Raw genomic sequence first — 27,550 nt, forward strand, 5'->3', positions numbered from 1 at the left:
GCTATACTTCTGAGATGCGTTCAAGTGGATGATCTAGGCTCGGAAATTAGGACGTCGGTATGCTTCAAGGCCTTGAATCAGCTGCGCGCCAAAACTTTTAAACAAAGGGAAGCGTGCTGGAAACAGGAACAGAGTTGGGTATCCTCGGACGTCGCCAGACGACGTTTGAAAGAGGCAGAACAATGAAGCATGGCCGGCTTTATACCTCCCAGACTTCACACCTATGTGTTAGGTGTGGCAAAGCATTCTGGGAGTACCTGCAAGGCATGCTGGGATAAAGAGTCTTTTGTTGTAGTTCTCCAAACGACACAGCCTGACCTTTGTCATTCTGGCTGGACCCCAACATCCCCCCTGGCCTGAAGAGCGGGATGCAGGTCATGGTCTTCAGGGCACTATGGGCCACCAGTCCACGTGCTTTGGAGATACTTGTACAAAAGTTAATTTGGCAAACAGTCCATAAATTCAAGAGGCATTTGGTCTGGGCAGGCATTGAGGCAAAGTCTGGGCAGACTGTCTAACTATGTCTAACGCTAAACATCAAAACATAATCAGGCATTAGCGAAGCTTCGCTGCTCAAGGTGCATTCTTGGACAAAACACATGAAACAAATAAACAAGAGGAAGAGAGAAAGAGAAGAGTTTTATGTGTAGATTTGTGGGCTAACTCCTTGACTGGGCAGGAGAAAGCCTGTGTGTGTTTGTGGCATGTCAGTGTGTAATGTACATGTACATGTAGAGTCTCACTATGGGTGTGAGGCCACAAAACAAAACAAAAACAACTACAACAAAAGCGTGAGTAGAGTTACTGGATTTTGAAACGGGAGCTACTCACGCCTCCCCAATGTGGAGTCAGAACCTGGTTCTTTGTAAGGGCTGGAGGCCTGCCACTATCTTACCCCTATCTATCACCCCCCTCGGAATTGTGCTAGTCATCTCACTGCTGAGACCTGCTTCCTTATGAAGCTCTTGGGAACTCTGGTTATACCTACCCTTCTGACTTAGGCTTCGGCCATCCCGAGAGTTCCTCTTGGGAACTCTGGTTATACCTACCCTTCTGTCTTAGGCTTCGGTCATCCCGAGAGTTCTGTTCAGGTCTGTCAGTGATTGACTCCTCAGGCTGGAACCTACCCTACGGCTGGCTCAACCCTTCACCCCCCTGGCTCTGTCGTCTTCTCTGCCGGTGACGTGGTCTCTTGGACTTCTTCATAGCACGAGGCAATTTGTTGGCTTCAAGTGCTACGCCACCTCTGTGACTTTCAGGCTCAGGGCGTATGCGTGTCTCCCACACTGCCTGTGCTAACTCCTTGACCTCTTGCATACTCGGCTGATGAGTTCGGTAGTGCAGCTCAACAGTTGGCCGCACACTGCTATGCAGGTTGTACACGAAGATGGACTTGAGAGTTCCATCCTCGTCCATACCTGGAGCCCTATGTCCCTGAAAGTATGCTGACCTTAGGCGCTGGTAGTACTTTCTGGGGGCTTCATGTTCCTGGTGGAGGACTTTGAAAGCACTAACAAGTTTCTCTGCAGGGTAAACGAAGGTGGAGTATTCCTCGCACAAAACATTGCAGAGTGCAGAGTACTTTTCTCTAATCCTGGGCCGGAGGGTACTGATGAAGTCATGAACACTGCTGGAAGTTGTCTTCCAGATCAGCCTGAGTTTTTCACAGGTGGATGCATCAGGGATTTCACGGAGGAGCAGGTTGATCTCTCTAAGATAATCGACTATTTTAAAGTCTGTATTATCTGGATCAAAGCGGGTCGCATCATCCACCAGAGAATCAATGAGCTTTGTGCGCATTATTGGATATCTGGATGAATAGGAGCCATCCGAGTCATCAGACGTGTCATAACTGCTCAGCTGTGTATCCTGTGGTGGGAACCTGCAGGTGGCAGCAGAGGGCCTGATGTACTCTCTGCCTGTGGGGGCTGAGAAGTCACCCCCCTTCCCATAGGAGCCATCCGAGTCATAACTGCCCAGCTGTGTATCCTGTGGTGGGAACCTGCAGGTGGCAGAAGAGGGCCTGATGTACTCTCTGCCTGTGGGGGCTGAGAAGTCACCCCCCTTCCCATAGGAGCCATCCGAGTCATCAGACGTGTCATAACTGCTCAGCTGTGTATCCTGTGGTGGGAACCTGCAGGTGGCAGCAGAGGGCCTGATGTACTCTCTGCCTGTGGGGGCTGAGAAGTCACCCCCCTTCCCATAGGAGCCATCCCCAGTGACCCCAGTGAGCCAGGCGAACCCCAGTGAGCCAGGCGACTTCAGACCAATCGCTCTGACATCCCACGTTATGAAGACCTTTGAACGGCTGCTGCTCCAACACCTCAGACCCCAGGTACAACATGCACAGGATCCACTGCAGTTTGCATACCAGGCAAAGGTGGGCGTGGACGATACCATCCTCTATCTTCTACACAGGGCTTACTCTCATCTGGACAAAGGGAGCAGCGTGATGAGAATCATGTTCTTTGATTTCTCAAGCGCTTTCGACACCATCCATCCCCTCCTACTGAGAGACAAGCTGACCGAGATGAGGGTGGACTCGCACCTGGTGAGGTGGATCACTGACTACCTCACAGAGAGACCACAGTACGTCAGACTGAAAGACTGCACATCTGACACTGTGGTCAGCAGCACCGGTGCACCACAGGGGACTGTGCTCTCCCCCGTCCTGTTCACCCTGTACACCTCAGACTTTCAGTATAACTCTGAGCTCTGCCACATGCAGAAATACTCGGACGACACTGCGATAGTTGCTTGTGTCAGGGATGGACAGGAGGAGGAGTACAGGAGCCTGATCGAGGACTTTGTGACGTGGTGCAGTGACAACCATCTGCAGCTAAACACCTCCAAGACCAAGGAGATGGTGGTGGACTTCCGAAGGAACAAACCACATCTAGAACCTGTTTCCATCGGCGGGGTCGACGTGGAGGTGGTCAGGACCTACGGGTACCTGGGGCTGCAGCTGGATGACAAGCTGGACTGGTCGCCTAACATGGACACTACCTGCAGGAAGGGACAGAGCCGTCTGTACTTCCTGAGAAGGCTGGGGTCCTTCAACATCTGCAAAAAGCTGCTGCAGATGTTCTACCAGTCTGTGGTGTCCAGCGTCCTCTTCTACGCCGTGGTGTGCTGGGGAGGAAGCTGCAAGAAGAGGGACGCAGCACGCCTGGACAGACTGGTGAGGAGGGCCGGCTCTGTGGTGGGCACAGAGCTGGACTCACTGGTGACAGTGGTAGAGAGGAGGTCTCTGGACAAAATGCTCTCCATCATGGACAACACACACCACCCTCTGCACAGCACCTTCACCGGGCAGAGGAGCATGTTCAGCGAAAGACTGCTGTCACAGTCGTGCTCCACGGACAGACTCAAGAACTCTTTTGTCCCCCTGGCCATAAGACTGTATAACACTTCACTGTCACGGCAGGGAAGAAGCGCACGGTGATTCCTGGACTCTTTTTTCACTTTTTTCTCATTCCTCATCTGCACCGCTGACCTCAGAGTCAGCCCCCAATTTGGATACTGTAATGCATATTGATAGTCACTTTACTGAGCACTGGTCACTTTAAAGATAATCACCCTAATCATGTCTGGTTTCATCCTACTGTTGTGCTATGCTACATCTGTAATGGCTGACATGATCACCCTAATTAGGTCAAGTTTCACTCTATTGTCTTCAACTCTTAATGCTAATCTGCTCCTCAATAGTTGGGTACTCAATGATAATCACCCTAAGCACTCCTGGTTTCAGGTTATTGTCTAGGACACTTAATGCAAATCACTGCTCCTTTAAGTTGGTGAGCCATTTTACATTCCTGCATTGACTGCTTAACGACTGTACTCACACCTCTGGCACTACCTCCAACACCTCTGTACATGCACATGTAACTAGTTTCTAGAAGGTCAGCACTTTGTTTCTAAGGTTCCTTAACTGTTTACAGGTCTCTTTTAACCAGCACATGTTTTTCTCTCCTCACAGGTTATGTACATTATGCTATATAAGTTTTAAGTGTAATTGCTAATGCTAACTGCACAGGTTCAACACATAATTATATTTATTCTTAGTCACATAGGGGCTGCTAAATCTTGTTTGGGGGATTATTGCATACATAGGGGGGGGGGGGGGGGGGGACAGCGGGTGTGTATTGTAACTAATGTCTTGTGTCCTGCCTGTCTGTATACTGCTACTGGATGCCTTGAATTTCCCTCGGGATCAATAAAGTATCTGTCTATCTGTCTATCTGTCTATCTGTCTATCTGTCTATCTGTCTGTCTGTCTGTCTGTCTGTCTGTCTGTCTGTCTGTCTGTCTATCTGTCTATCTGTCTGTCTGAGTCATCAGACGTGTCATAACTGCTCAGCTGTGTATCCTGTGGTGGGAACCTGCAGGTGGCAGAAGAGGGCCTGATGTACTCTCTGCCTGTGGGGGCTGAGAAGTCACCCCCCTTCCCATGGGGTGATTCAAACCTGTCAAGGTGTGAAAAAGTGTGACAGCTGTCAGGGTACCGGAGCGTTTTCTCAAAGGGAGGGGCTCTACAGTCAAAGTCTTTCTGTTCAGGATTAACAGGGGGAACAAGACTTTGTTCAGTCATTAGACTATCCTGGCTGCTCGGTTTTCTACTGAGCTTTTTCAGCAGGGGCGTTTGATCTTCTAAGGGGCTTGGTGCACGATCAGTCGTATCCTGATGACGTGGCTTGCTCTATGCTTACCTGTGCTCCCTTAATTAATTCAAAGGCGTCTAACACCTTCTGCTTGGCAGTTTGTAGGTGCTGACGAAGAGATTTGTTCTCTTCCTGCAGGGATTGGACCTCTGGCTGGAGTATCTCCATTGAAGCGCTGACACTCTGTCTGGTCCATAGACCATGAGTTACAGCCTGGTAGGAGTTGCCCGAGTCGTCTGAAGACTCATAAGTCCTCTGGTCGTCCAACATGTCTGTCTCCTTCCTCCAGGGATCTGGTTCAGTATCCCATCCCTTGTGTAGGGCTTCCTCAGCTGGCGTGGGGGCTGCGGTGCGTACCTGCTACTCCTGAATTCCGGGTACCATGACACTTTCTTTCATTCGTCTGGCTAACCTGCAGCTTTCTTGCAGTATTTTATTCTCCTCCTGCAGGGCCTTGCATTCGACTTGCAAGGTCTTAAGTCGGTCCTGCATCCTTTTGAAGCCGTCCTTTAGGATCTGGTTATCTTCTTGCACCTGGGCGAGCTGTGCCTGGTGTCTCTTTTGCTGCAAATATGATTTGCGCTGAAAAGGGAGGAGAAGTTGGCCGAGAACATTCGAAGATGTGTACTGTGGTTTCCCTGTTAGATGAGTCATATACTCAACCGCCTCATTTAATTTATCTTCGCCTGTGCTGAGGGTGGAGGTGTTCAGACTGTTGACCTTTAAAGGGACGTGGTTCAAACCTGCAACTCCAACCTGAGGGGGTGGATCGTCTGATCCACAGGGGGCCTTGGTCCCTGGCTGCTGAATGTCTTTCGCAGACATTCTGTCTTTGTTGGGGGTGATCTTGGCTCGGGGGTTGGCCTGGTCACCTACCTTTCTCAAGGTGTTCTTACAAATGTTAATGAAATAGCTGTTCAGGTTGGCAATCCCCTCTAAGGAGAGCTGCGTCAGACCAGCAACAGTTTCTTTTGGTGATGTGTGGTGGTCTGATCCAAAAGGAGTCTTAGCTCCTGGCTCACAAGAAGTCTTGGTAGACATCTTAATGTGGTAAAACAGAATACCTTAGTGGATTTACTGTTTTCAAAGCTGCAAGGTAAAAGTCAGCAGGAGGCAATTCTGATCTATGGTTCTGAACCGGATCAGTGCAGTCTGTCCTGGCAGCTAGGTGCGAGCATTCACACCTCAAGTCCTTTTGAGGATTGGGGGAAGACACACCTCTCAGGCAGCTGGCTCTGTAACAATTTTAAAGTTACACTCCTGACTGAACAAATGGCTAACTTGTTGTCTCCAACAACAATAAGCACAAAAAAATTATTAAACTACTCACTCATCAACACGCAACAGCACAACTAACACACAACTTGATGTTTGCTCTGCTTAAAAAAAACAACAACAAAAAGTAATTTCCAAAAGAAAAGAATTTCTTATAGAAGAATCACTTTAGGATTAAAAGTTTGGATCACTGTGAACAAACAATGTAACAAAGCTGGTTTATTAAGGACCTCACACGGGCTGCATCATTATGTTGGGAATTTTCAGGAGCGAATACCTGACCAACGGTTATGTTGGGTTTTATGACGTAAAATTTGATTGTCAAAATAAATTAATAATTAAGTTTATTTAATTATTAATCTAAATCAATAATTGTTATTAAACTGCGTTTAATAAACCTCGGGGCACCACCCTGTAAACAGGGAACAACCAAAATATTACCAATATCAGTCTCAAATTATTTAATTAAATACCAATATCATTAATAATTAACAATCTGTATTTAATTGAAGGTGTGAAATCCGAACACAAAGCCCTTTCACCCAGCCTAAGTCACAAAGCAAATTCACAGTGATCACAAACAACGACCTTTTAAGATATAATAGAATTTATTTAACAAAGCAACATCAAGTAAATCAATGAAACCCAATCAAACAAATAACCATCATAAGCCAAACTACAAGTAACAAACAAAACAAACAAGCGTGGCACATGTGTGTGTGTGTGTGTGTGTGTGTGTATGTGTGTGTGTGAGAGAGAGAAAGAGAGAGGGGGAGGGACAGACAGACAGACAGAGACAGATCAAAATGGCGACGACTACGCGTGGTCACGTGATGGCGGACACAGAACGTGATCTACGTTTCTGCAGCGTCTGGAAAGCCACAGATCTATGTGTGTGCGTCTACCGAAAGGTGTGTGTGTAAAGGCGAGAGAGTGAGAGAAAACAACGCACCTCGACAGCTCAATCTCGGACTGGAGCTCACCACAACTCAGAGCATAGTGTACTTCGCTAACAGAAACCAGCGGCCGGATTTGTATCAGACGGCGTTCACACTAGTCTTTCTGATAGTGAGTCTATTACCCGGTTATGACGTGGGAGCTCACAGATAAACACATGGGACACAGCGGCACAAATAAGGAGAACAAAAGAGATTTTACTCTGGTAAAATCTAAGACACAGTGGTCAAACAAAGAGAACAAAGGAGATTTTACTCTGGTAAAATCTAAGACACAGTGGTCAAACACCAAGCAAATATTATCACCGTTTCACTATAATAACTCAGTTATTAAACACACTCTCTATATCTAACTGCCCAGACCTAGCTAAGCCTCACTTGGAACCGTTTTGTCCACGGTTGATGAAGAAAAAGATTCTGGAACGGCCTTTCTGCAGTTGTTTGGAGATGGCGGTGCGTGTCCAAAGGGGGTTGAGCAGGGCCGTCGTGTCCTCCGTCGAGCGAGGTGATCTCCGTGGGTGTCCTTTCTTTAAAGGACGGAACGAGACGTAATCCTTCCAGTCTCTCTCAATACCGTTTCATTACGGGAGAAATAGAACGCTATACTTCTGAGATGCGTTCAAGTGGATGATCTAGGCTCGGAAATTAGGACGTCGGTATGCTTCAAGGCCTTGGATCAGCTGCGCGCCAAAACTTTTAAACAAAGGGAAGCATGCTGGAAACAGGAACAGAGTTGGGTATCCTCGGACGTCGCCAGACGACGTTTGAAAGAGGCAGAACAATGAAGCATGGCCGGCTTTATACCTCCCAGACTTCACACCTATGTATTAGGTGTGGCAAAGCATTCTGGGAGTACCTGCAAGGCATGCTGGGATAAAGAGTCTTTTGTTGTAGTTCTCCAAACGACACAGCCTGACCTTTGTCATTCTGGCTGGACCCCAACACTATGATGTGCAGTTTGGTTCATGTTCATGCATGCCAGACATACACCGGCATGTGTTATTTCATTGAAGTCCCACGTGTTTGCACGCACGAGCGATGTGTATGTTGTTCATGCAGCCTGACTTACAGACGGCCTATACGTGCGTGGGATTATATTTATTTCACCCACTTCAGGGGCTCTTCTCTTTATCGACAGCGCTGATAGTGTTGGACGTAATATGTTTGGATATCATGTGCTAGAGCCGGGTTTACAACCCGCCTGGATCATACCTGGGGCGGCTCACTTTGAGTAGTCCGAAGACTAGAAAAGCGCAATATAAGATCAAGTCCATTTACCATGAACTTTTCTCATGCTCTCACATTGTATTTGTTATTAAGTGCAGAAACCGGATTTTATGCACAAAATAAAACATGCATTAAACCCTTTTCTCCCTTTGTGCACTTGTCTACAACTTTGTGTTTTTTTTGCTACTGCATGTTTTGGCCTGGTCTCCCTTGAAAAAGAGGTTCTGAATCTTAATGGGACCAACCTGTTTTAATAAATAAATTAAAACAATGAGACTCTGACCTGAGGAGGATGGATTAACTTTCAGGTGTATAGGGAAAATGACAATGAATGAAAAGCGAGTTCAGAAAGTTTGAAGGCCTGAAAGAGTTAAAGCACTTCACCTCATCCCTCCTTTCTCATTTCTCGTTCTCTTTCGTCTAATTCTAGACGCAGTCTGGGCCGTGATCAGCTCGGGCAGAATGAAACCTGAGACCAAAGCCTCATCCTGAGTGTCCCTCTGCCCTGCAGCCAGTCTGTCCTTCCAGACCAGCCAACATCTTCCATCACACTCATCACACTCTTCCATTATCTCAACATAATCACTCTCATCATTCATATTGTGAAAGACAAAATGTGTTTGTTGTGTATATTCTCTGATTGTGTGTGTTGTCCCTCTATTGGGCTCTATATGGAGCCTGAGCTGTGCTTAATTCAAGGCTCCAGGTGAGAGGAGGGAGGAGACGGAATGGAGGCAAACAAGCTTTTCTACTTTGTCAGCCTGTGATCACATCCAAAGCAGATTAGTTTGTTTTATTTAGCAGATGTAGTAGTTCATCTTATTTTTATTTTTCTAAAACATGTTTAAACATATATTAATAGAAATATCCAATCTGAAAACATTCATTCCTATAGTGACTTTTGTAAACAAAATGGATTTGTTGAAATTGGTCATTACACTGAGCTTTATTATGATCTATCATTAAAAATCTAAAACGTATGGTTGTGACGACCATTTTTACTTCCACTGAAGTTTTATTTGACCCTGATGTGAATGAAAGTTTTCTTTTTGTTTGTTTTGGGGATCTTGTTGTCAGACTTGTAACTGATAAGAGGGTATTTAATGATTCTGCTGATGCTAATTAACTGGCTTTATTTCTAAAGTTTGCTTGAGCATCATTTGTAAAAACAATTTAATTTCTCAATTTCAATGTATTTGTCTTTGTGCTGTTTTCTAATAAATATGAAGTGTCAGTGTTTTGCATTACTCATTGTTTTTATTTACATTTTACACAATGCCCCATCTTTTTGGAAACAGGGTTACTTTATTATTATTTATGATTTGTAAATCTTTGATACTGTTTTTAAATTCAAGTTTATGCATATCAGAGTAAAGAAAAGACCAATTTTAAACCTGTGACCTGATTTACTTGTGATGCATTTAATGGTAGAGGAAACTCATGACTCTTCATGTAATTGTATTGGCATGTAATTGAGCTGTGTTGTGGAATGAGTGACGCTGTGTGGCAGGCAGCGCAGCCCACTGACGTGTGTGCAGGTCTGCTCTTGGCATAGCTGTGTGAAAAGACCGGTTATGAAGACAAAGCACTTTGGAAATGTATGACTAAGTTGTATGTGATTTTAGCCTAGCATCTTTTATGTTTCATTGTGCTGGTATTTCTGTCATTGCAGTTAATTGGAAACGTGATGTCATTCCAGGAAAGTTTACCCAGTGTATGTATCTAGTTCTTCAAAAAGAAAACCATATGTAATACTTTACTTGATGTTATTAGAATTCAAAAGACGGGCTAGTGTTGCTTTGGGAGCAGATGAGTTACTTAATGTATTCAGCTTCTTCTGCTCCCGTCTCCACTCTGGGTTTTCCCAAAATGGAGACGGGAGCAGAAGGAGTCTGTTTTATGCAGTATTTCTTTATGTGCATAATTTAATAAAACATCTTCACTTTTGTTTCTGTAATGATCAAAACATAATTTCTAAATCAAATCTTCCTGGCAACAGGATCTAAACCTGTCTATTTCGGATGACACTTGGAGTTCAATTTTTAAACTGGTCAATTCAACCTCCCTCTGTGCTCGTCATAGCCTGCTACAGTTCAAAGTAGTGCATAGGGCCCACATATCAAAGGCTAAATTATCCTGCTTCTATCCAGATGTTGATCCCTGTTGTGATAAGTGTAGGACTGCTGAGGCTTCTCTTATCCACTTGTTCTGGTCGTGTCCCAGTCTGGAAAAATACTGGAGAGAAGTCTTTCAAACATTGTCTTCAGTCCTTCATCTGAATTTGGAACCTAATCCTCTGCTGGCTGTTTTTGGCACCACAGGAGACGACAACCATCTCACTCCCAGTAAGCGCCGCACAATCTCATTTGCGTCACTTTTGGCCAGGCGGGCCATTTTACTGAAGTGGAGGGATGCTGCTCCGCCCACCCACGCCCAGTGGCTTAGAGACCTTATGGCCTGTCTAAAGCTTGAAAAGATTCGCTATTCAGTCTGCAACTCAACTATTAAGTTTGAAAAGCTGTGGGGGCCTTGTCTGGAATACTTTAGGAACCATCAGTAAACCTAATTGTCCCAGATCTTGGTTATCTTACAATAAAAGCAGACTTGTTTACCTTTTAGCTTTCCAATAACCTGGCTTCCAGCTCTGTAACTTTCTAAGTTTCCGACTCGCTCCAGGCAAGAGACAGTGTGAGGTTTCTTTTTTTTTTTTTTTTTGGGGGGGGGGGTGGGGGGGTTGTCTTGTTTTGTCTTTCATTGCTCTTTTTCAAAATTGTTTACGCCTTGTTTCTACCGATTGAGGATTTGTGTGGGTACAGGAAGTGACCAGTAACTGTAGATGTGTGATGCGAACTATGTGGATCCTCTCTGTACGTTGGTACCTATATGTACAGTACAAATGATAAAGTGTACCTGTTTATTTCCGCTGATTTACAGTTTGCACACACCCGATGTCTACCTCTGAATACCTGTACTCCCTTTCTGGAAATGTGTAAAAAAAACTCAATAAAAATATTCTTGAGAAAAAAAAAAAACATAATTTCTGAGTGGAGCCGATGAAGCTTGTTGCTCTGTCAAACCTCCTTTATGTTTCATTGTATTTCTGTGTCGTTGCAGGTCATTGACTATGTGAGGCCATTCCTGGGAAATCGTGGTATGTGTTTTTTTAATTTTTATTTTCTGTGAAAACATTCAGAGGTGTTAAACTAACGGAGTCATTGAGAAAAGTTTATTAGATTATTTCTAAAATGATCAAATCTCACAGAGCTTTACATTTCTGAGGCAACATTATCTCATTAGTAGAAACTACCACATTGTTTAAACAGCAGCAGTAGAGACTGGGACAATTGGACTTATTGGTATTTATCGTCATTATCTTCCATATTTACAGTTTCACCTCCAAAGACAGAAGCAGATGATGGCAGCGTTTTCACTGCCAGAAAAATACACGCGAATACAAAATCCCTGAAGATGAACATTGAAACGGAGAGCGATGCAGGACAACAATCTGGTAAGTATTCATATTATAATATCATAATATATGATAAGTATAACATTGCTTTGCTACATTAAAGTCTGTAGCTGTTCTAATTCTAAAGCCATGAATAGATTTGATCCTTTAATCAACATTGATGTAAACACAAGTTTTGAACATGTTTCATGTCCTTGTTTAGGGAATGCTGATCATCCGGGGACCCGAGCAGATTACTCTGCTAGAGGTGGCAGTGTAATAAATAAAGATGATATAAGCAGCGATGTGGACGGCGATGTTGATCTGTCAGTGTCTGTGAAAAGATCCGGAGTACGTGCAGGTACACTTACATATTTGTTAAGAGACAATAATGTGTTAAATGTTGATGTCAGCTAACCCTAACTCTGCTCTTTACACAGGCCAAGTAGATGAGACATTGGCGCCTTCTTCTCAGGTATATACGCACAAGTCATACGCACACAACACACAGAGACGCACACACACACTATGAGGTGCAGTTTGGTTCATGTTCATGCATGCCAGACATACACCGGCATGTGTTATTTCATTGAAGTCCCACGTGTTTGCACGCACGAGCGATGTGTATGTCGTTCATGCAGCCTGACTTACAGACGGCCTATACGTGCGTGGGATTATATTTATTTCACCCACTTCAGGGGCTCTTCTCTTTATCGACAGCGCTGATAGTGTTGGACGTAATATGTTTGGATATCATGTGCTAGAGCCGGGTTTACAACCCGCCTGGATCATACCTGGGGCGGCTCACTTTGAGTAGTCCGAAGACTAGAAAAGCGCAATATAAGCTCAAGTCCATTTACCATGAACTTTTCTCAAGCTCTCACATTGTATTTGTTATTAAGTGCAGAAACCGGATTTTATGCACAAAATAAAACGTGCATTAAACCCTTTTCTCCCTTTGTGCACTTGTCTACAACTTTGTGTTTTTTTTGCTGCTGTGTGTTTTGGCCTGGTCTCCCTTGAAAAAGAGGTTCTGAATCTTAATGGGACCAACCTGTTTTAATAAATAAATTAAAAAATGGGACTCTGACCTGAGGAGGATGGATTAACTTTCAGGTGTATAGGGAAAATGACAATGAATGAAAAGCGAGTTCAGAAAGTTTGAAGGCCTGAAAGAGTTAAAGCACTTCACCTCATCCCTCCTTTCTCATTTCTCGTTCTCTTTCGTCTAATTCTAGACGCAGTCTGGGCCGTGATCAGCTCGGGCAGAATGAAACCTGAGACCAAAGCCTCATCCTGAGTGTCCCTCTGCCCTGCAGCCAGTCTGTCCTTCCAGACCAGCCAACATCTTCCATCACACTCATCACACTCTTCCATTATCTCAACATAATCACTCTCATCATTCATATTGTGAAAGACAAAATGTGTTTGTTGTGTATATTCTCTGATTGTGTGTGTTGTCCCTCTATTGGGCTCTATATGGAGCCTGAGCTGTGCTTAATTCAAGGCTCCAGGTGAGAGGAGGGAGGAGACGGAATGGAGGCAAACAAGCTTTTCTACTTTGTCAGCCTGTGATCACATCCAAAGCAGATTAGTTTGTTTTATTTAGCAGATGTAGTAGTTCATCTTATTTTTATTTTTATAAAACATGTTTAAACATATATTAATAGAAATATCCAATCTGAAAACATTCATTCCTATAGTGACTTTTGTAAACAAAATGGATTTGTTGAAATTGGTCATTACACTGAGCTTTATTATGATCTATCATTAAAAATCTAAAACGTATGGTTGTGACGACCATTTTTACTTCCACTGAAGTTTTATTTGACCCTGATGTGAATGAAAGTTTTCTTTTTGTTTGTTTTGGGGATCTTGTTGTCAGACTTGTAACTGATAAGAGGGTATTTAATGATTCTGCTGATGCTAATTAACTGGCTTTATTTCTAAAGTTTGCTTGAACATCATTTGTAAAAACAATTTAATTTCTCAATTTCAATGTATTTGTCTTTGTGCTGTTTTCTAATAAATATGAAGTGTCAGTGTTTTGCATTACTCATTGTTTTTATTTACATTTTACACAATGCCCCATCTTTTTGGAAACAGGGTTACTTTTTTAATATTTATGATTTGTAAATCTTTGATACTGTTTTTAAATTCAAGTTTATGCATATCAGAGTAAAGAAAAGACCAATTTTAAACCTGTGACCTGATTTACTTGTGATGCATTTAATGGTAGAGGAAACTCATGACTCTTCATGTAATTGTATTGGCATGTAATTGAGCTGTGTTGTGGAATGAGTGACGCTGTGTGGCAGGCAGCACAGCCCACTGACGTGTGTGCAGGTCTGCTCTTGGCATAGCTGTGTGAAAAGACCTGTTATGAAGACAAAGCACTTTGGAAATGTATGACTAAGTTGTATGTGATTTTAGCCTAGCATCTTTTATGTTTCATTGTGCTGGTATTTCTGTCATTGCAGTTAATTGGAAACGTGATGTCATTCCAGGAAAGTTTACCCAGTGTATGTATCTAGTTCTTCAAAAAGAAAACCATATGTAATACTTTACTTGATGTTATTAGAATTCAAAAGACGGGCTAGTGTTGCTTTGGGAGCAGATGAGTTACTTAATGTATTCAGCTTCTTCTGCTCCCGTCTCCACTCTGGGTTTTCCCAAAATGGAGACGGGAGCAGAAGGAGTCTGTTTTATGCAGTATTTCTTTATGTGCATAATTTAATAAAACATCTTCACTTTTGTTTCTGTAATGATCAAAACATAATTTCTGAGTGGAGCCGATGAATCCACATGAAGCTTGTTGCTCTGTCAAACCTCCTTTATGTTTCATTGTATTTCTGTCGTTGCAGGTCATTGACTGTGTGAGGCCATTCCTGGGAAATCGTGGTATGTGTTTTTTTAATTTTTATTTTCTGTGAAAACATTCAGAGGTGTTAAACCGACGGAGTCATTGAGAAAAGTTTATTAGATTATTTCTAAAATGATCAAATCTCACAGAGCTTTAAATTTCTGAGGCAATATTATCTCATTAGTAGAAACTACCACATTGTTTAAACAGCAGCAGTAGAGACTGGGACAATTGGACTTATTGTGTCACGTTTTATAGAGAGTACAGACGTGTGTGAAGTTTAGCCGGTGAAAGTGTCACTTTAAGATTGAGTATTTCTCCTTAGCTATGTATGAATTATGTTTGGTGAACCCACATGAAGCTTGTTGCTCTGTCAAATGTCTTTGTAGATCATGGGCCAAGTGGTGTCGTACCTGAGACGTTTTCATGAGGTATGTGTGTTAATGTGTAGTCTTGTGTAAATATTTGTAGTTCTTCAAAAAGAAAACGTTTGGACTGTCGTGTTTGTAATTATTTTATCTGTAAGAGGGGCAAAAAATCTCATCAGATGTGTCACAGAAGAAAAAGAAAAACCATTTGTAATACTTTACTTGATGTTATTAGAATTCAAAAGAGCAGATGAGTTACTGAATGTATGTAGCTTCTTCTGCTCCTGTCTCTATTCTGTGCAAACTCCAAATGGAGACAGGAGCGGAAGAAGGAGTCTGTTTTGTGCAGTATTTCTTTACGTGCATAATTTAATAAAACACTTTCACTTTTGTTTCTGTAATGATCAAAATATAATTTATGAGTGGAGCCGATGAAGCTTGTTGCTCTGCCAAACTTTGTTTCATTGCAGTTCTGTGTCGTTGCAGGTCATTGGCTATGTGATGCCATTCCTGGGAAATCTTGGTATGTGTTTTTTTATTATTATTTTGATCTGTGAAAACATTCAGAGGTGTTAAAGAGGAAAAGTTCAGATTAATTCAAAAATGATAAAATCTCACAGAGCTTTACATTTCTGAGGCAACACTATCTCATTAGTAGAAACTACCACATTGTTTAAACAGCAGCAGTAGAGACTGGGACAATTTGACTTAATGCTATTTATCATCACTATCTTCCATATTTACTGTTTCACCTCCAAAGATAGAAGCAGATGATGGCAGCGTTTTCACTGCCAGAAAAATACACGCGAATACAAAATCCCTGAAGATGAACATTGAAACAGAGAGCGATGCAGGACAACAATCTGGTAAGTATTCATATTATAATATCATAATATATGATAAGTATAACATTGCTTTGCTACATTAAAGTCTGTAGCTGTTCTAATTCTAAAACTATGAATAGATTTGATCCTTTAATCAACATTGATGTAAACACAAGTTTTGAACATGTTTCATGTCCTTGTTTAGGGAAGGCTGATCATCCGGATACCCGAGCAGATTACTCTGTTAGAGGTGGCAGTGTAATAAATAAAGATGATATAAGCGGCGATGTGGACGGCGATGTTGATCTGTCAGTGTCTGTGAAAAGATCCAAAGTACGTACATGCAGATACACTTACATAGTTGTTAAAGGTAGGGGAGGTCATTTTCTCCTTGTCTTTAGTTCCTGACAGTGAATAATAATAAGTGAATAATGTGCTCTGAAAAAGAAATGAACAAAAATCTGTCATCTGTAGCATTTGTAAACGCGTAAAAACCAATGTTTGCACTCGACCACGTTTTATAAACCAATCAAGACTCTCTACCCCATGCATGCATGAGCCCACACTCAAAGCATGAGCTGAAATCTGCTTCTGGACGAACGGTGCTTGTGCATGTAAGTGAGGGGCGGGGCTTTTGAGGGAGCACAGGGGGAGAGGGTGAGTGAATATGGAGAATTGGAGGGCATGCTACTTTCAAAATCATGCACGTTTTTGAAAATGACCTTCCCTGCCATTAAGAGACAATAATGTGTTAAATGTTGATGTCAGCTAACCCTAACTCTGCTCTTTACACAGGCCAAGTAGATGAGACACTGGCGCTTTCTTCTCAGGTATATACAAACGACTCATACACACACAACACACACACACACACACACACACACACACACACACACTATGACATGCAGTTTGATTCATGCTCATGCATGCCATCACATCCATACTGTGCAATATCTATATTTTTTATATTTCATATCCTGCTTAAATCACTTTCATACTGTGTAAATATTTATATTTCTATATTTTATATACTGCTAAAATACATTTCATACTGTGATATTTATATTTCTATATCTTATATACTGCTAGAATTACATCTCATACAGTGAAAATTGTTTTTTTTATACCCTGCTCTGGTTCACGTCTCATACAATGCACTATTTATATTTGACACCCTGCTATAGACCTGCTATCTCGTACTGTGCAGTAAGAAATCTGATGTCTGTTTATCCATTTACATTTAGTATGCTGCAAACTGTAAATGAGTCGTACCACACAAATCCCACCTTCCGTTAACTAGGGTCACTCTTTTTTTCTTGTTTTTTTTACCCACACCCTTGTTGTTGTTGTTGTTGTTTTTTGTTTTTAGCTGTGTGTACTTTAAGGTGAAGCCAAGTAATTTCGTTGTACAATTTGTATAATGACAATAAAGGCATTCTATTCTATTCGATGCCAGACATACAACCGGCTGAGAAACGTGTCAGATGTGTCCTTGGGCAAGACACTTAACTCGCATTTCTCCCGCTGCTTCAGTGGCAGTGTATGAAAGGATTACATACACACACATAGCACTTAGCAATCCCTGTTCTTAGGTGACCCTCCCAACCTTTCATCTCATCCACTCACCCTCCTTTCTCATCCGTCGTTCTCTTTCCTCTAATTCTAGGCGCAGTCTGGGCCGTGATCAGCTCGGGCAGATTTACACCTGAGACCAAAAGCCCCTTCCTGAGTGTCTCTCTGCCCTGCAGTCCGTCCTTCCGTCCGTCCAGACCAGCCAACTGACAACACTTTGAAAATGTATAATTTAGTTTTAGAATGATGTAATTTTAGTTCAGCATCCCCTCTAGTCCTTCGAACATGGTGACAGTGTTACTGTTGTGATGCAGGATTCATTTTTTACAATCAATAAAAGGATGCATTAACCACCAAGAGTTGTGATGCTTTTTTGGAAGGACATGCCGTAGGCATGCAATCGTGTGACAGTTTTATTCAGGCATTTGTCTTTAATATAGACTTTTGTACTTTACATAGGAACCTGTCTGTGATACAGAAATAAAGTACCTGCAGGCACTCTGCTCCTGTGATGAAGACATCTTCATTTCAGAGAAGTTCTGCAGTCACATCATCTTACTTTTGACTTCTCAGGACTATAAAGAGAGTGACTGCCTGCAGTGTTTCTGTATATTTCAGATGACCTGAGTGTAGTGCTGGAGGTGTGAATGAAAACAGGAAGTATCTGAAACCTCTTGCTCTTTTTCCCCCTTGTTACTTCCTGCTGTAACAACCAAACACATTTTAAAACTTTATCATCGAAACCATGCATTCCTGTGCCTCTTTCTTTTTCTTTGCACTAGTCATGTAAAGATTAATTGTGAGGCAGTTAAAAATCGATTCGAAGGTGTCACGGTTCGAATCAGCACTCTGAATAATGAATCGCAGTAATATCGTGAGCGTCAGCAGGCGTTATCATGGCAGTTGAAGCATTTTTGCTTTCCAAGACAGAAATTGAAAGAGGTGAGGAGATAACAGACGAGACAAAAACTGCAACAAGACCGAGAACTTCACAATGAGCACAACCAACGTGATGCAGCAATTAATCGACATCACAATTTGAAGCTCCAATCACCTCCAGATTATCTCAAAATAAATCGTGAGGGTGTGTTCAGAGCACAATCACCTTTTGATCTACATGTGTACACATCCTGTTAGACTGTGATTTACGATGTCATTTAAGTTTTTTGAGGGTAAGCCTACATAAACTTTTATGGGATTATTTTTTTTACGAGACTCTGGATCTGAAAAAACAAGTAGCATTAATCACGACTAGGTTACAGCTGTGCAACAAATAGGTTTGAACTATTGTGCAATGTGCACCTTCACTGGTGCGTGCTTCATAGCAGGATGACGTCATCATAAAGTGGCCAACGGGGTAATCTCCCGCCCTTTCCTATACGTGTGCACCAATCAGAGTGAGTGAAAGTTAGAGGAAGGAGTGTATCTATTCAGGTTTACGTGTATAAAGTAGTTGTGACAATTTGCCAGGAAGCTTTTGGTTTCTTTTTTCTGAAAGCCAAACAACGTATCAACTTTAGACCCAGTTTTGTACTTTAGATATTTTTTCAACTACGGTACAAAAACCCACAGCTCATGGAGGTAAGTCTTTGTGTTGCTTGTGTTGTTCTCATAGAGAGTCCAGATGTGTGTCAAGTTTACCTAGTAGAAGTGTTGTTTCCTTGTAGTTTTAGTCACTTTGAGATACAATATTTCTCATAAACTATGAATTATTTTTGATCTTAATGTGTAGTCTTGTGTAAATATTTCTAAAAGGAAAATGTTTGGACAGTTAAGGTGGACCAAAGTGTTTCTCATTAAGTCATCTGTAGTAAGAGGGGCAGAACAACTCATCAAATGTAGCAGAAAAAGAAATCAACGTGCAATAGTTTGCATGATGTTATTAGAAGTAAATAGGATAAAGTGCAGATGACTTACAGAATGTGTCCAGCTTCTTCTGCATCAAGCTTCATTTTGTGTCGTTGCAGGACAAAGTGAAGAAAGTCCTGGAAAATCTTGGTATGTTTTATTTAATCTGTGAAAACAGAGAGGTGTTATAGCAGAAAAGTTCAGATTAATTCTAAAATGATAAAATCTCACAGAGCTTTAAATATCTATGGCAACATTATCTCATTAGTAGAAACTACCACATTGTTTAAACAGCAGCAGTAAAGACTGGTACAATTGGACTTATTGGTATTTATCGTCATTATCTTCCATATTTACAGTTTCACCTCCAAAGATAGAAGCAGATGATGGCAGCGTTTTCACTGACAGAGATATAAACGTGAATGCAACATCCCTGAAGATGAACATTGAAATAGAGAGCGATGCAGGACAACAATCTGGTAAGTATTCATATTATAATATCATAATATGTGATAAGTATAACATTGCTTTGCTACATTAAAGTCTGTAGCTGTTCTAAATCTAAAACTATGAATAGATTTGATCCTTTAATCAACATTGATGTAAACACAAGTTTTGAACATGTTTCATGTCCTTGTTTAGGGAAGGCTGGTCCTCCGGGGACCCGAGCAGATTACTCTGTTAGAGGTGGCAGTGTAAGATGTACCGATCGAATAAGCGGCAATATTGACGGCGGTGTTGATCTGTCAGTGTCTGTGAAAAGATCCAGAGTACGTGCAGGTACACTTACATATTTGTCAAGAGACAATAATGTGTTCAATCAGGTTGATATCAACTAACCCTAACTCTGCTCTTTACACAGGCCAAGTAGATGAGACACTGGCGCATTCTTCTCAGGTATACGCACGCACGCACGCACGCACACACGCACGCAAGCACGGGGTTTATGACCCACCTGAATACTGAAGCGCTCACTTTTATCGTTACATTTGTTATTCTCCTTCATGAATCTGAGGGACTTTTCATAAGTGCAAAAACATGGATTATACACACAAAATAAAACATGCAATAAAACCCTTTTTGCTTAATTCAGTCGCTTATCAGAAATCAAACACAAACAAGAGCGACTCCAAAGAGTGAGCTGCTGAAAAACAAACAAAATAAAAGGTCAATCCAATCCAACTCTTTTTGTCAAGCACTTAAAAACAACCACAGTTGACCAAAGTGATGTACAGAAGAATATACAAGAATAAATACAATACATAACAGCTCACGAGAGAAAAAAATAAATAAAAACTACACACACATAAATTGAAAGACATAAAACATATTTTGTCTTTTAGATTTAAAAACAGAGAGAGAAGAGGCCTGTTTCAGGTGCTGAAGCAGATAGTCACCACATACAAACATCTACTGCATGGTATCCATGACTTTATCCTGACTAAATTTACTTTGATTAAATGACTCATTTGGTTCTCATAGACTTTGTTGAATTGTCTGCTGTCTCATAGGACCCTGCTGTGAAATTCATCATTGAGCACAAGGTGGCGCTCATCGACTGCCTAATGGCCGACCACTCATTCATCCTGCAACACGTGCACGCCAAAGGCATCGTCACGGACCGACAATATGTTAATATGAAGCGTATGTCAACGCCCGAACAGAGTGTCATTGAACTTATCGATCAACTGATCATTAACGATCAAGAATCTTGCTCTCACTTTCTTCAACTTCTCAAAGAGCCTGATGTTCTCAGCACATATCCCCAGCTCCGAAAAATGACAAAAACAATATGACAGCGATAATAAATCAGTTTTTAAGCAAACAGCTGTGACGTGTTTTAACTTTGGACAAACCAATAATTGAAATATTACCTTTCAGGAAATCTAATCCACCTTTGCACATGAAAAGCACCACATTCCTCATGGTTGTTCCTATAAGGTGAAACCACATTATGTAGTTTAAAGGACTGTGACATTTACATCAACTAACTTCACTTACTGTGCAGTGTAACTCTGCTTTTGTGTTTGTCTCACAGCTTGTCTGCTTACTGTATATGTTGTCTTTTCTTGGGGTTTTTTTCCATTCAAGATGAAGATTGTACCCAAATAGACATTACTGATAATTTGTTGTTAATTTGCGTTTTAAGATAAGATAAAGTAGGATAAGACTTTAATGTCCTTTCGCACAGAAATGTGTCTTGTGTTGCATGCTCCGAAATCCTAACATCACAATCATATCACATCACGTCGTTTCCTGATTTGTGTGATCTTCCTGGGACTTCAGGCAGTGGTCAACATGTTGACAACAATGGGCAACAGGAACCATTTAGCTCATAGAAGAGTATTTTATCTTCTATTTAGTTCTGGGGACCATTGGTGAAAAGGGGCACATGAGTGGGGACCTGCTTCTCGTTCCCCTGTTTGTTCAGCAGTGATATGGAGTTAGGAATGAAATAGTGTTCCTCCTCCAGTTTAGCACCCTAAAGCGTCTCCCAAGAGAGCAGAAGCTGTAGGACACAAGAAGGGTCTGAGACTATCTCCCCAGCCTGTCTGAGGGTGTGCTTAGTATAGCTGCTGAGAACAGAGTATTCAATACTGTGACCCGCACTCTTTGAGCAGATACCCAGAAGTCTTTGTGTTCTCACTTTAAGCTGGACTGAGAGGCTGCAGAACCAGACTGGGCCTCCATATTGCAGGACACTTCAGATGGTGGAGCAATCTTCCTTCTGGCTCCAAATGACCTGAGTTATAAGTTACTTATCTAACTTCTGTATGTATTTAACATTTCTCAAAAAATAGATATATCCAGTGAATGTCCCAAACTCTTCAATCAGAGGCGGATATTGTTTCATTGCCACATTTTTTTGTTTTGTTTTTTTGTTTGTACATGCTCCTGTTTCCTATTATTGCCATTTCATTATTTTTTTTTTTGGGTTTGATTGGTCGTACAGAATTTGGTCATCTTAATCTTTAAAACCTTCAGAAATACAAGCTGCTGCACATAATCAACCCAACCACCAGATGTCATAATTGCACAAGTTAAGGTCTCTTTACTACTGTAATAAACATAAAATAATTCACACAATATATCTATTTAATGCATACAAACACAATTTTAAATCCCATTAGGCTTTATGACATGTCAGTAATTTTCATTGAACTTTATAGGATTCTTAGTCTCCCTTCTCGGACATAAGCCATCATAACAGCTTCTAGATGGACCTTTTACTTATTTGTGTCTTTCTGCACTAGTGTAGTTAGAAATGTTATGACTGTTTAATTTGGTTTACCAGAACTGGGTGTGAGCTTCATTCACTGTAGAGATTATGTAACTGCTTCTGCTCTGTTTACATAAAAATATTGAACAGATGAAAATGAATATTTTGACTCACTCGCTGCCTCTCAGCCTCGCGGCCTGGAAAAGAGGCTTGGAGCACGCGGCTGTGGACCAAGGAGTTGTGGATATGTGGAGTAAGAGTGCAGAGGTGGCTGAAGGGTCCCTGTGGAATGGAAACAGTCTGACGCACTTGGTAGATCATGAAACAGCAGCAGGATTAGCGCAGGCCTTTGGGGGACAGCGAATGAGAAACACACTTGCACCTTAACCAGAACTGTGTGCATGATTCAATGCCACATATTTCACTACTATTTTTATAGACATTATCTCTGCTGAGGCTGAGGTACCCAACTGTGACAGTCTTCTCAGGGGAAATAAAAGTATCTAAGGGTTTAGGCTATTTTTTTCAGTCTGTTGATATTTCCCCCACAAACTAAAGATTAACAGCAAACATCATTTTTATTTTTATTTGGTTCCTCTCTGGATACTGTCAGCTCTTGCAGAAGAAAGTACCCCATGGCTTAACACTGTACTCCTGTTTCATTGTCAGACCTAATAGATTTTAAGAAATAACACAGACTGCTCTACTGCCACCCCAGGGCAAGTTTGAAATTTGTGTGCAATTAATTATTATCCCATCAGAGTTGCACTGAATCCTGTCTGATTTAACTGCGATTGACTTTAGGTCTTTGCTTCAAAGTTTGCCTAGTAGATGAGGTGGGAAAGAAATTGATTTTTGTCAAATTTGACATTCTAATCTTCTTTGGTTTTAAACATGTTCATATCTTACTTCAATTCTTATTTTTCTGGCTAACCAGTCTCTCCCTGCTAAGTGCTAAGGCTAGCTCTTTAACTCTTTATAATGCAAAATGGAGCGGCAAGATGTTCAGCCAGTCTCACAGATGACTGGAGTCGATCATGAAGAATGTACTCATTTCATAAATAGACTTTGGATCCATGAATCTGGAATCATTTTGAAAATAGATTCTGAATCAAACTGTGAGACACCAAAAGATTCCCAGCCCGACCGTCTAGGTTTTCTCTCTGAATTATAGTGGACCTTGGTTCCTGCTTAAATGTCGACAATGAAATATGATTAAAAATGTTTTACACAAACAACAATCTCTAAGTTGACCAAAAAAAGATTCCAGCAGCCCTGGGAACAGGCTGTAGAAGACCCCTTTAGATTAATCGTTCATGCTCCTTAGTTACACATTAGTTTCATTTTCAGAATTTTGAGTCTTTCACCATTACCTAGACAGACACTTGACACTGCTCGCTCTGAAATCTCAAGAGTTTAACACAACTTAAATCACATATGCAGTCACACTCCCCCTGTGACCTGTGAACAGACTATGCTGTGTAAAATTCAGGGAGTTCTCTTAAAGTGAGAATTGAGATCGCACCAAGAACTTCTAGATTTAGGACAAAACGAAAATCAAGACTCAAATAAACTAGGTGAGGCTAGTTTAATTTCACATTCTGTAGAAGAGGTTTATGTTTTCCCAGACTTGTCTTAAAGATAAATGGCCTCTCATTAAGTGCCATCTTTTATATTCTCCCTTCAGTTTGTTTATAAGTGCTTGGTCTAGCAGAACCTCTAAATAAGGAGTTTTCCCAGGCCCTCCGCTCTGCAGACGGTGCTGTTAGTACATTATTCATTTTATCATGACACTCATTACGTTAGGTGGAATTGTTCATACAGTTAGTACATTTCACAAAGACTTTCTGAGGATGTAATGTGCACCTTTTCCCCAAACAACCATATTTACATCGTTTTAATCAATTGCATTTTTGAAGTGTTTTGTAAAAAAAAATCTAGCATGTGTTATTATCAGTTGCCAGGACCAAAAGTTTGAATGGTATAGTGTCGCACCAAATATCAGAATTCATCACCATGCCCCATTGTTCCACTTTTGCCCTGCACTCCCAACACGGGGGACATTTTTCACATGCCACTGCACTGCCAAGCTTTCGAAACATGAACCCCCTGCCAGGCCAGACAGCGAATGCAATCCGGCGGTGAAAAAGGGGGTATCTGTTACACAGGCAAGAGGCCAGCTCAACAGTATTTGTATTAGCAGCAGGCTGTTAGCAGGCATGCTTGTCCTGTTTATTTACAAGTGTCCAATCGTGTTGAAAATTCCTGCTCAGCAGGAAAGATAAAGGTTTGAATCTTATTTGTGTTCTAACCATTTCACATCAAGACTGTCATTAATATCACTATCGGAACAAAGAGAGACTTTTTTCTCCTCCTGTATAAGCTATTGTTACAGTTTACTTTAATGAAAGGGCGTGGGATTGGCTAAGATAACTAAAGCCCTGTTTCCACCAAGCGGTCCGGTATGGATCAGTACAGTTTGTGGAAACGCAAACAGGATCAGGCTTTGCCGAAACCAAACCGTACCAGTCAATCGTGCCATATTTGGTCGACGGCGTGTAAGCCAGATGCCGAAAGCCGCGTCAGCCACGTATAAGCAGCTAATAGCTCACTGCTGGGATTGTACTTGCCGCTGTCACAGGGGAAGTCAACGAACTGCAGTGTTTCGCTCCACCCTTAAGTGTCACCCCAACAGAAGAGTACCACATAGTAGGACGGTACAGGTCCTTTGGGGATCTTTCCCGGCTTTAAAAACGCTGCAAAATGCGTGCCATACAAAGACAAACCGATGTGTGGGCCGGGGCAGCAGAACCCTCCTCTGAACATCGTGATCCGCATGTCTGGGCACCTCAGAACGGAAGTGGTAGTTGACTGTCTCCAGAGTGAACTAAACTCATGTTCTCATTTAGAAGTTGCAAATTGATTTGTTAATTTCACTGTTCATAAAAAAACTGATCATTTTCAATGAACGGGCGAGCATAGCACTGCTAATCTACCGCTGACAACAGGAAGTTAATTGAATTCAGACAACAAGCAAGACTTGTGTTGTTGGCCTTGTGGACCATCTTTCTGTCCCTCAGTCAGTGAATGTTTGAACAAACTGTCCAAAAGTGATAGTCATACAAACACGATACAAGATGTCCACTTGTTGCATCAAGCGTGAAAGTTGTTTAGTGTACTTATTTTAATTCACAGTCGTCTATACTAAGACATTTAGAAATTGAATTGGAAATTTGAATGGCCCCCCGGGGACAAATAAAGTTGTTTTTAATTGAATTGAATTAAATTGTTCATAAAATTAACCAAACTGATTTGAACAAAACTCAATTATCCTGTGCTTTGCCTTTTTCGGGACATCTGCATTCAATTAGCTTTTCATTACTCTGTTTTTTTCCTATCTATATTGTAGAGCAATCTATGTCCTTTAGTACACTGTTTGTTTTGGAATCACCTCAACATAACCTCCACACACACACACACACACACACACACACACACACACACACACACACACACACACACACACACATGGCACACCAGTCCCCCAGTTGTCTGAAAATAGCAGCGCTTGGTGTAAATGGGTGCAGAAATAGCCTTCAGTTGAAAAGGGTCAGACATGGATACCCTGAGAGATTGTTGGGTCTCGAGTGTCATCTCACTTCCTTCATTTTGTTTGTGTCACACATGTGTGTCTATAGTGATGCAGGGCATATACGATCTCATTCTCAACATACAGACTCTGGTGTGCACGGGTGCCTGTTTCCTGTGGTTGCACTTTTAGATTCAAGCTAATTCTATCCGCCTACGAACAACTAAACAGGGCTCACTCAAATGTGTTATCTTTGTTCCAAGTATTTTATGTTTCATGCATTTTTAGAGAGGGCTGAAGACAATTCTCATACCTTTATTCTTTTTTCATGAAGTCCTGAAGGACAGACGCAAGTTCTTTGTAAAGAACATGCACCCTGTAGGTTATAACCTTTACAAGAGGTCTGTATCTGAACCGGCCTCGTTGGTCATATTGGTTAGTTGGTCATTTCTTTTTTTTAGTGTGTTCTTATAAAATCTAAATAAAAACTACAGATACTAAACAGAAGGCAGTAAATACAGCTACATGTACAGACCACTGGATGTGATTCATTGGATACTTAATGCGAGTTGGCTCAGTTTAACATGGGATAAGGGTTTGCAGTCAAGATGTTGAAATTTGAGGTCACACTGGGAAACCTGAATCCTCCTGACAAAACACAAACACAAAGGAGTAAGCAAACCAGAAAACTCACAGCATTAGATATAAATGCAAGTGTAATAAAAACCCTTTCACCTTAATGTGTCCCCATGCTTCTTAAAGCTAGTGTCATGTAAAAGCTAACATGCTAAACTGTCACTGTAGTTTTTACCTTGTTCACTTCCCTTTCACAGCTTAGCTTAGCACACCATCAGCACCACCAACGAAGCAGAGAGGCCGATGCTGATCGATGTGTTAGATCTATGAAGTGGGTTCAGTTACAAACAAACCCGAGACATGAACATTTTGACTTGATCGTATAAAGATTAAGAAACACCGTCATGATTACACTACATCCCTTTTTAATCCCTTTTACCAATTTAATAGCATCTTTCACAAGTGTTAGACAGATTTTGCAAAAAAAAAAAAAAGAGTCAAGGAACCAGAAAGGTCATGATTATTTATCCTCACACGACCATGAAAGCCTGTTTGAAATTGCATGACAACCCATGTCATAATTGTTAAGGTTTTTTAATTTTGAGTCATCACTAGACTGTGTTACTCAATCAGTACCAATACCATCCAATACCATGGTCATTAGTGAGGCTAACACTTCTACAGTCTGACAGAGCATCTGTAACAATTAGATATGCATGTAATTGCACAACTTCTGGTCGTATTAGTGCTGTTTCAACATCTTTCCAAAAAACAAAGAGAGTCTGATCTGTGGTGAACAATAGAAAGTGGGACATGTGTTCTGCAGACAGGGAGGATCAAAGATAGCTGTTGATAGCCATAAAGCCTAAACTTGATTTATGATAGTGGTCTTTTTGTTTCAGCCTTTTAAAGCGGACTAAATTACCAGCAAACATTTGGCCTTGCACTGACAGAGGGCCAGTGTTGCTTATAATGTTCGGCTGGAAGAGTTTCAATATTTGTTTGGCTTGGGGTGCAAAGGCAGAGCAGCTGTTTCTCATGCTGTTCTGGTTCCAACCTATGTCACAAAAACTGCTCAGTCAGGACTTTGTCTCTGTCTTGCTTTGCTTAAATGCTTAACAGA

General features: G+C 41.5%; 1 protein-coding gene across 14 annotated transcripts in view; it reads left to right on the forward strand.

Annotated features, from left to right (window-relative positions):
* Positions 1-20,867, forward strand: part of LOC306832374 (uncharacterized protein) — a 42,909-nt gene extending 22,042 nt beyond the window's left edge. For 5 of the 14 annotated variants that reach the window (XM_079356996.1, XM_079357011.1, XM_079356997.1 and 2 more), the window contains one exon: positions 8,550-9,356. Coding sequence is in view for 9 of the 14 variants with exons in the window: in XM_079357000.1 (XP_079213126.1) it covers positions 8,550-8,567 (18 nt within the window). In the remaining 5 variants the exon portion in view is untranslated. Of the gene's footprint in view, positions 1-8,549; positions 9,357-11,233; positions 11,271-11,507; positions 11,628-11,790; positions 11,929-12,007; positions 12,043-12,805; positions 13,369-14,070; positions 14,432-14,819; positions 14,862-15,284; positions 15,322-18,622; positions 18,776-19,161; positions 19,193-19,401; positions 19,522-19,684; positions 19,823-19,904; positions 19,940-20,553 lie in introns of those variants that run through there. The other 9 variants (XM_079357005.1, XM_079357006.1, XM_079357008.1 and 6 more) reach the window with 8 other exon arrangements.
* The last annotated feature ends 6,683 nt before the right edge of the window (positions 20,868-27,550 follow it).

This window comes from Symphodus melops (assembly GCF_947650265.1).
Source record: "Symphodus melops genome assembly, chromosome: 12".
Taxonomy (NCBI): domain Eukaryota; kingdom Metazoa; phylum Chordata; class Actinopteri; order Labriformes; family Labridae; genus Symphodus; species Symphodus melops.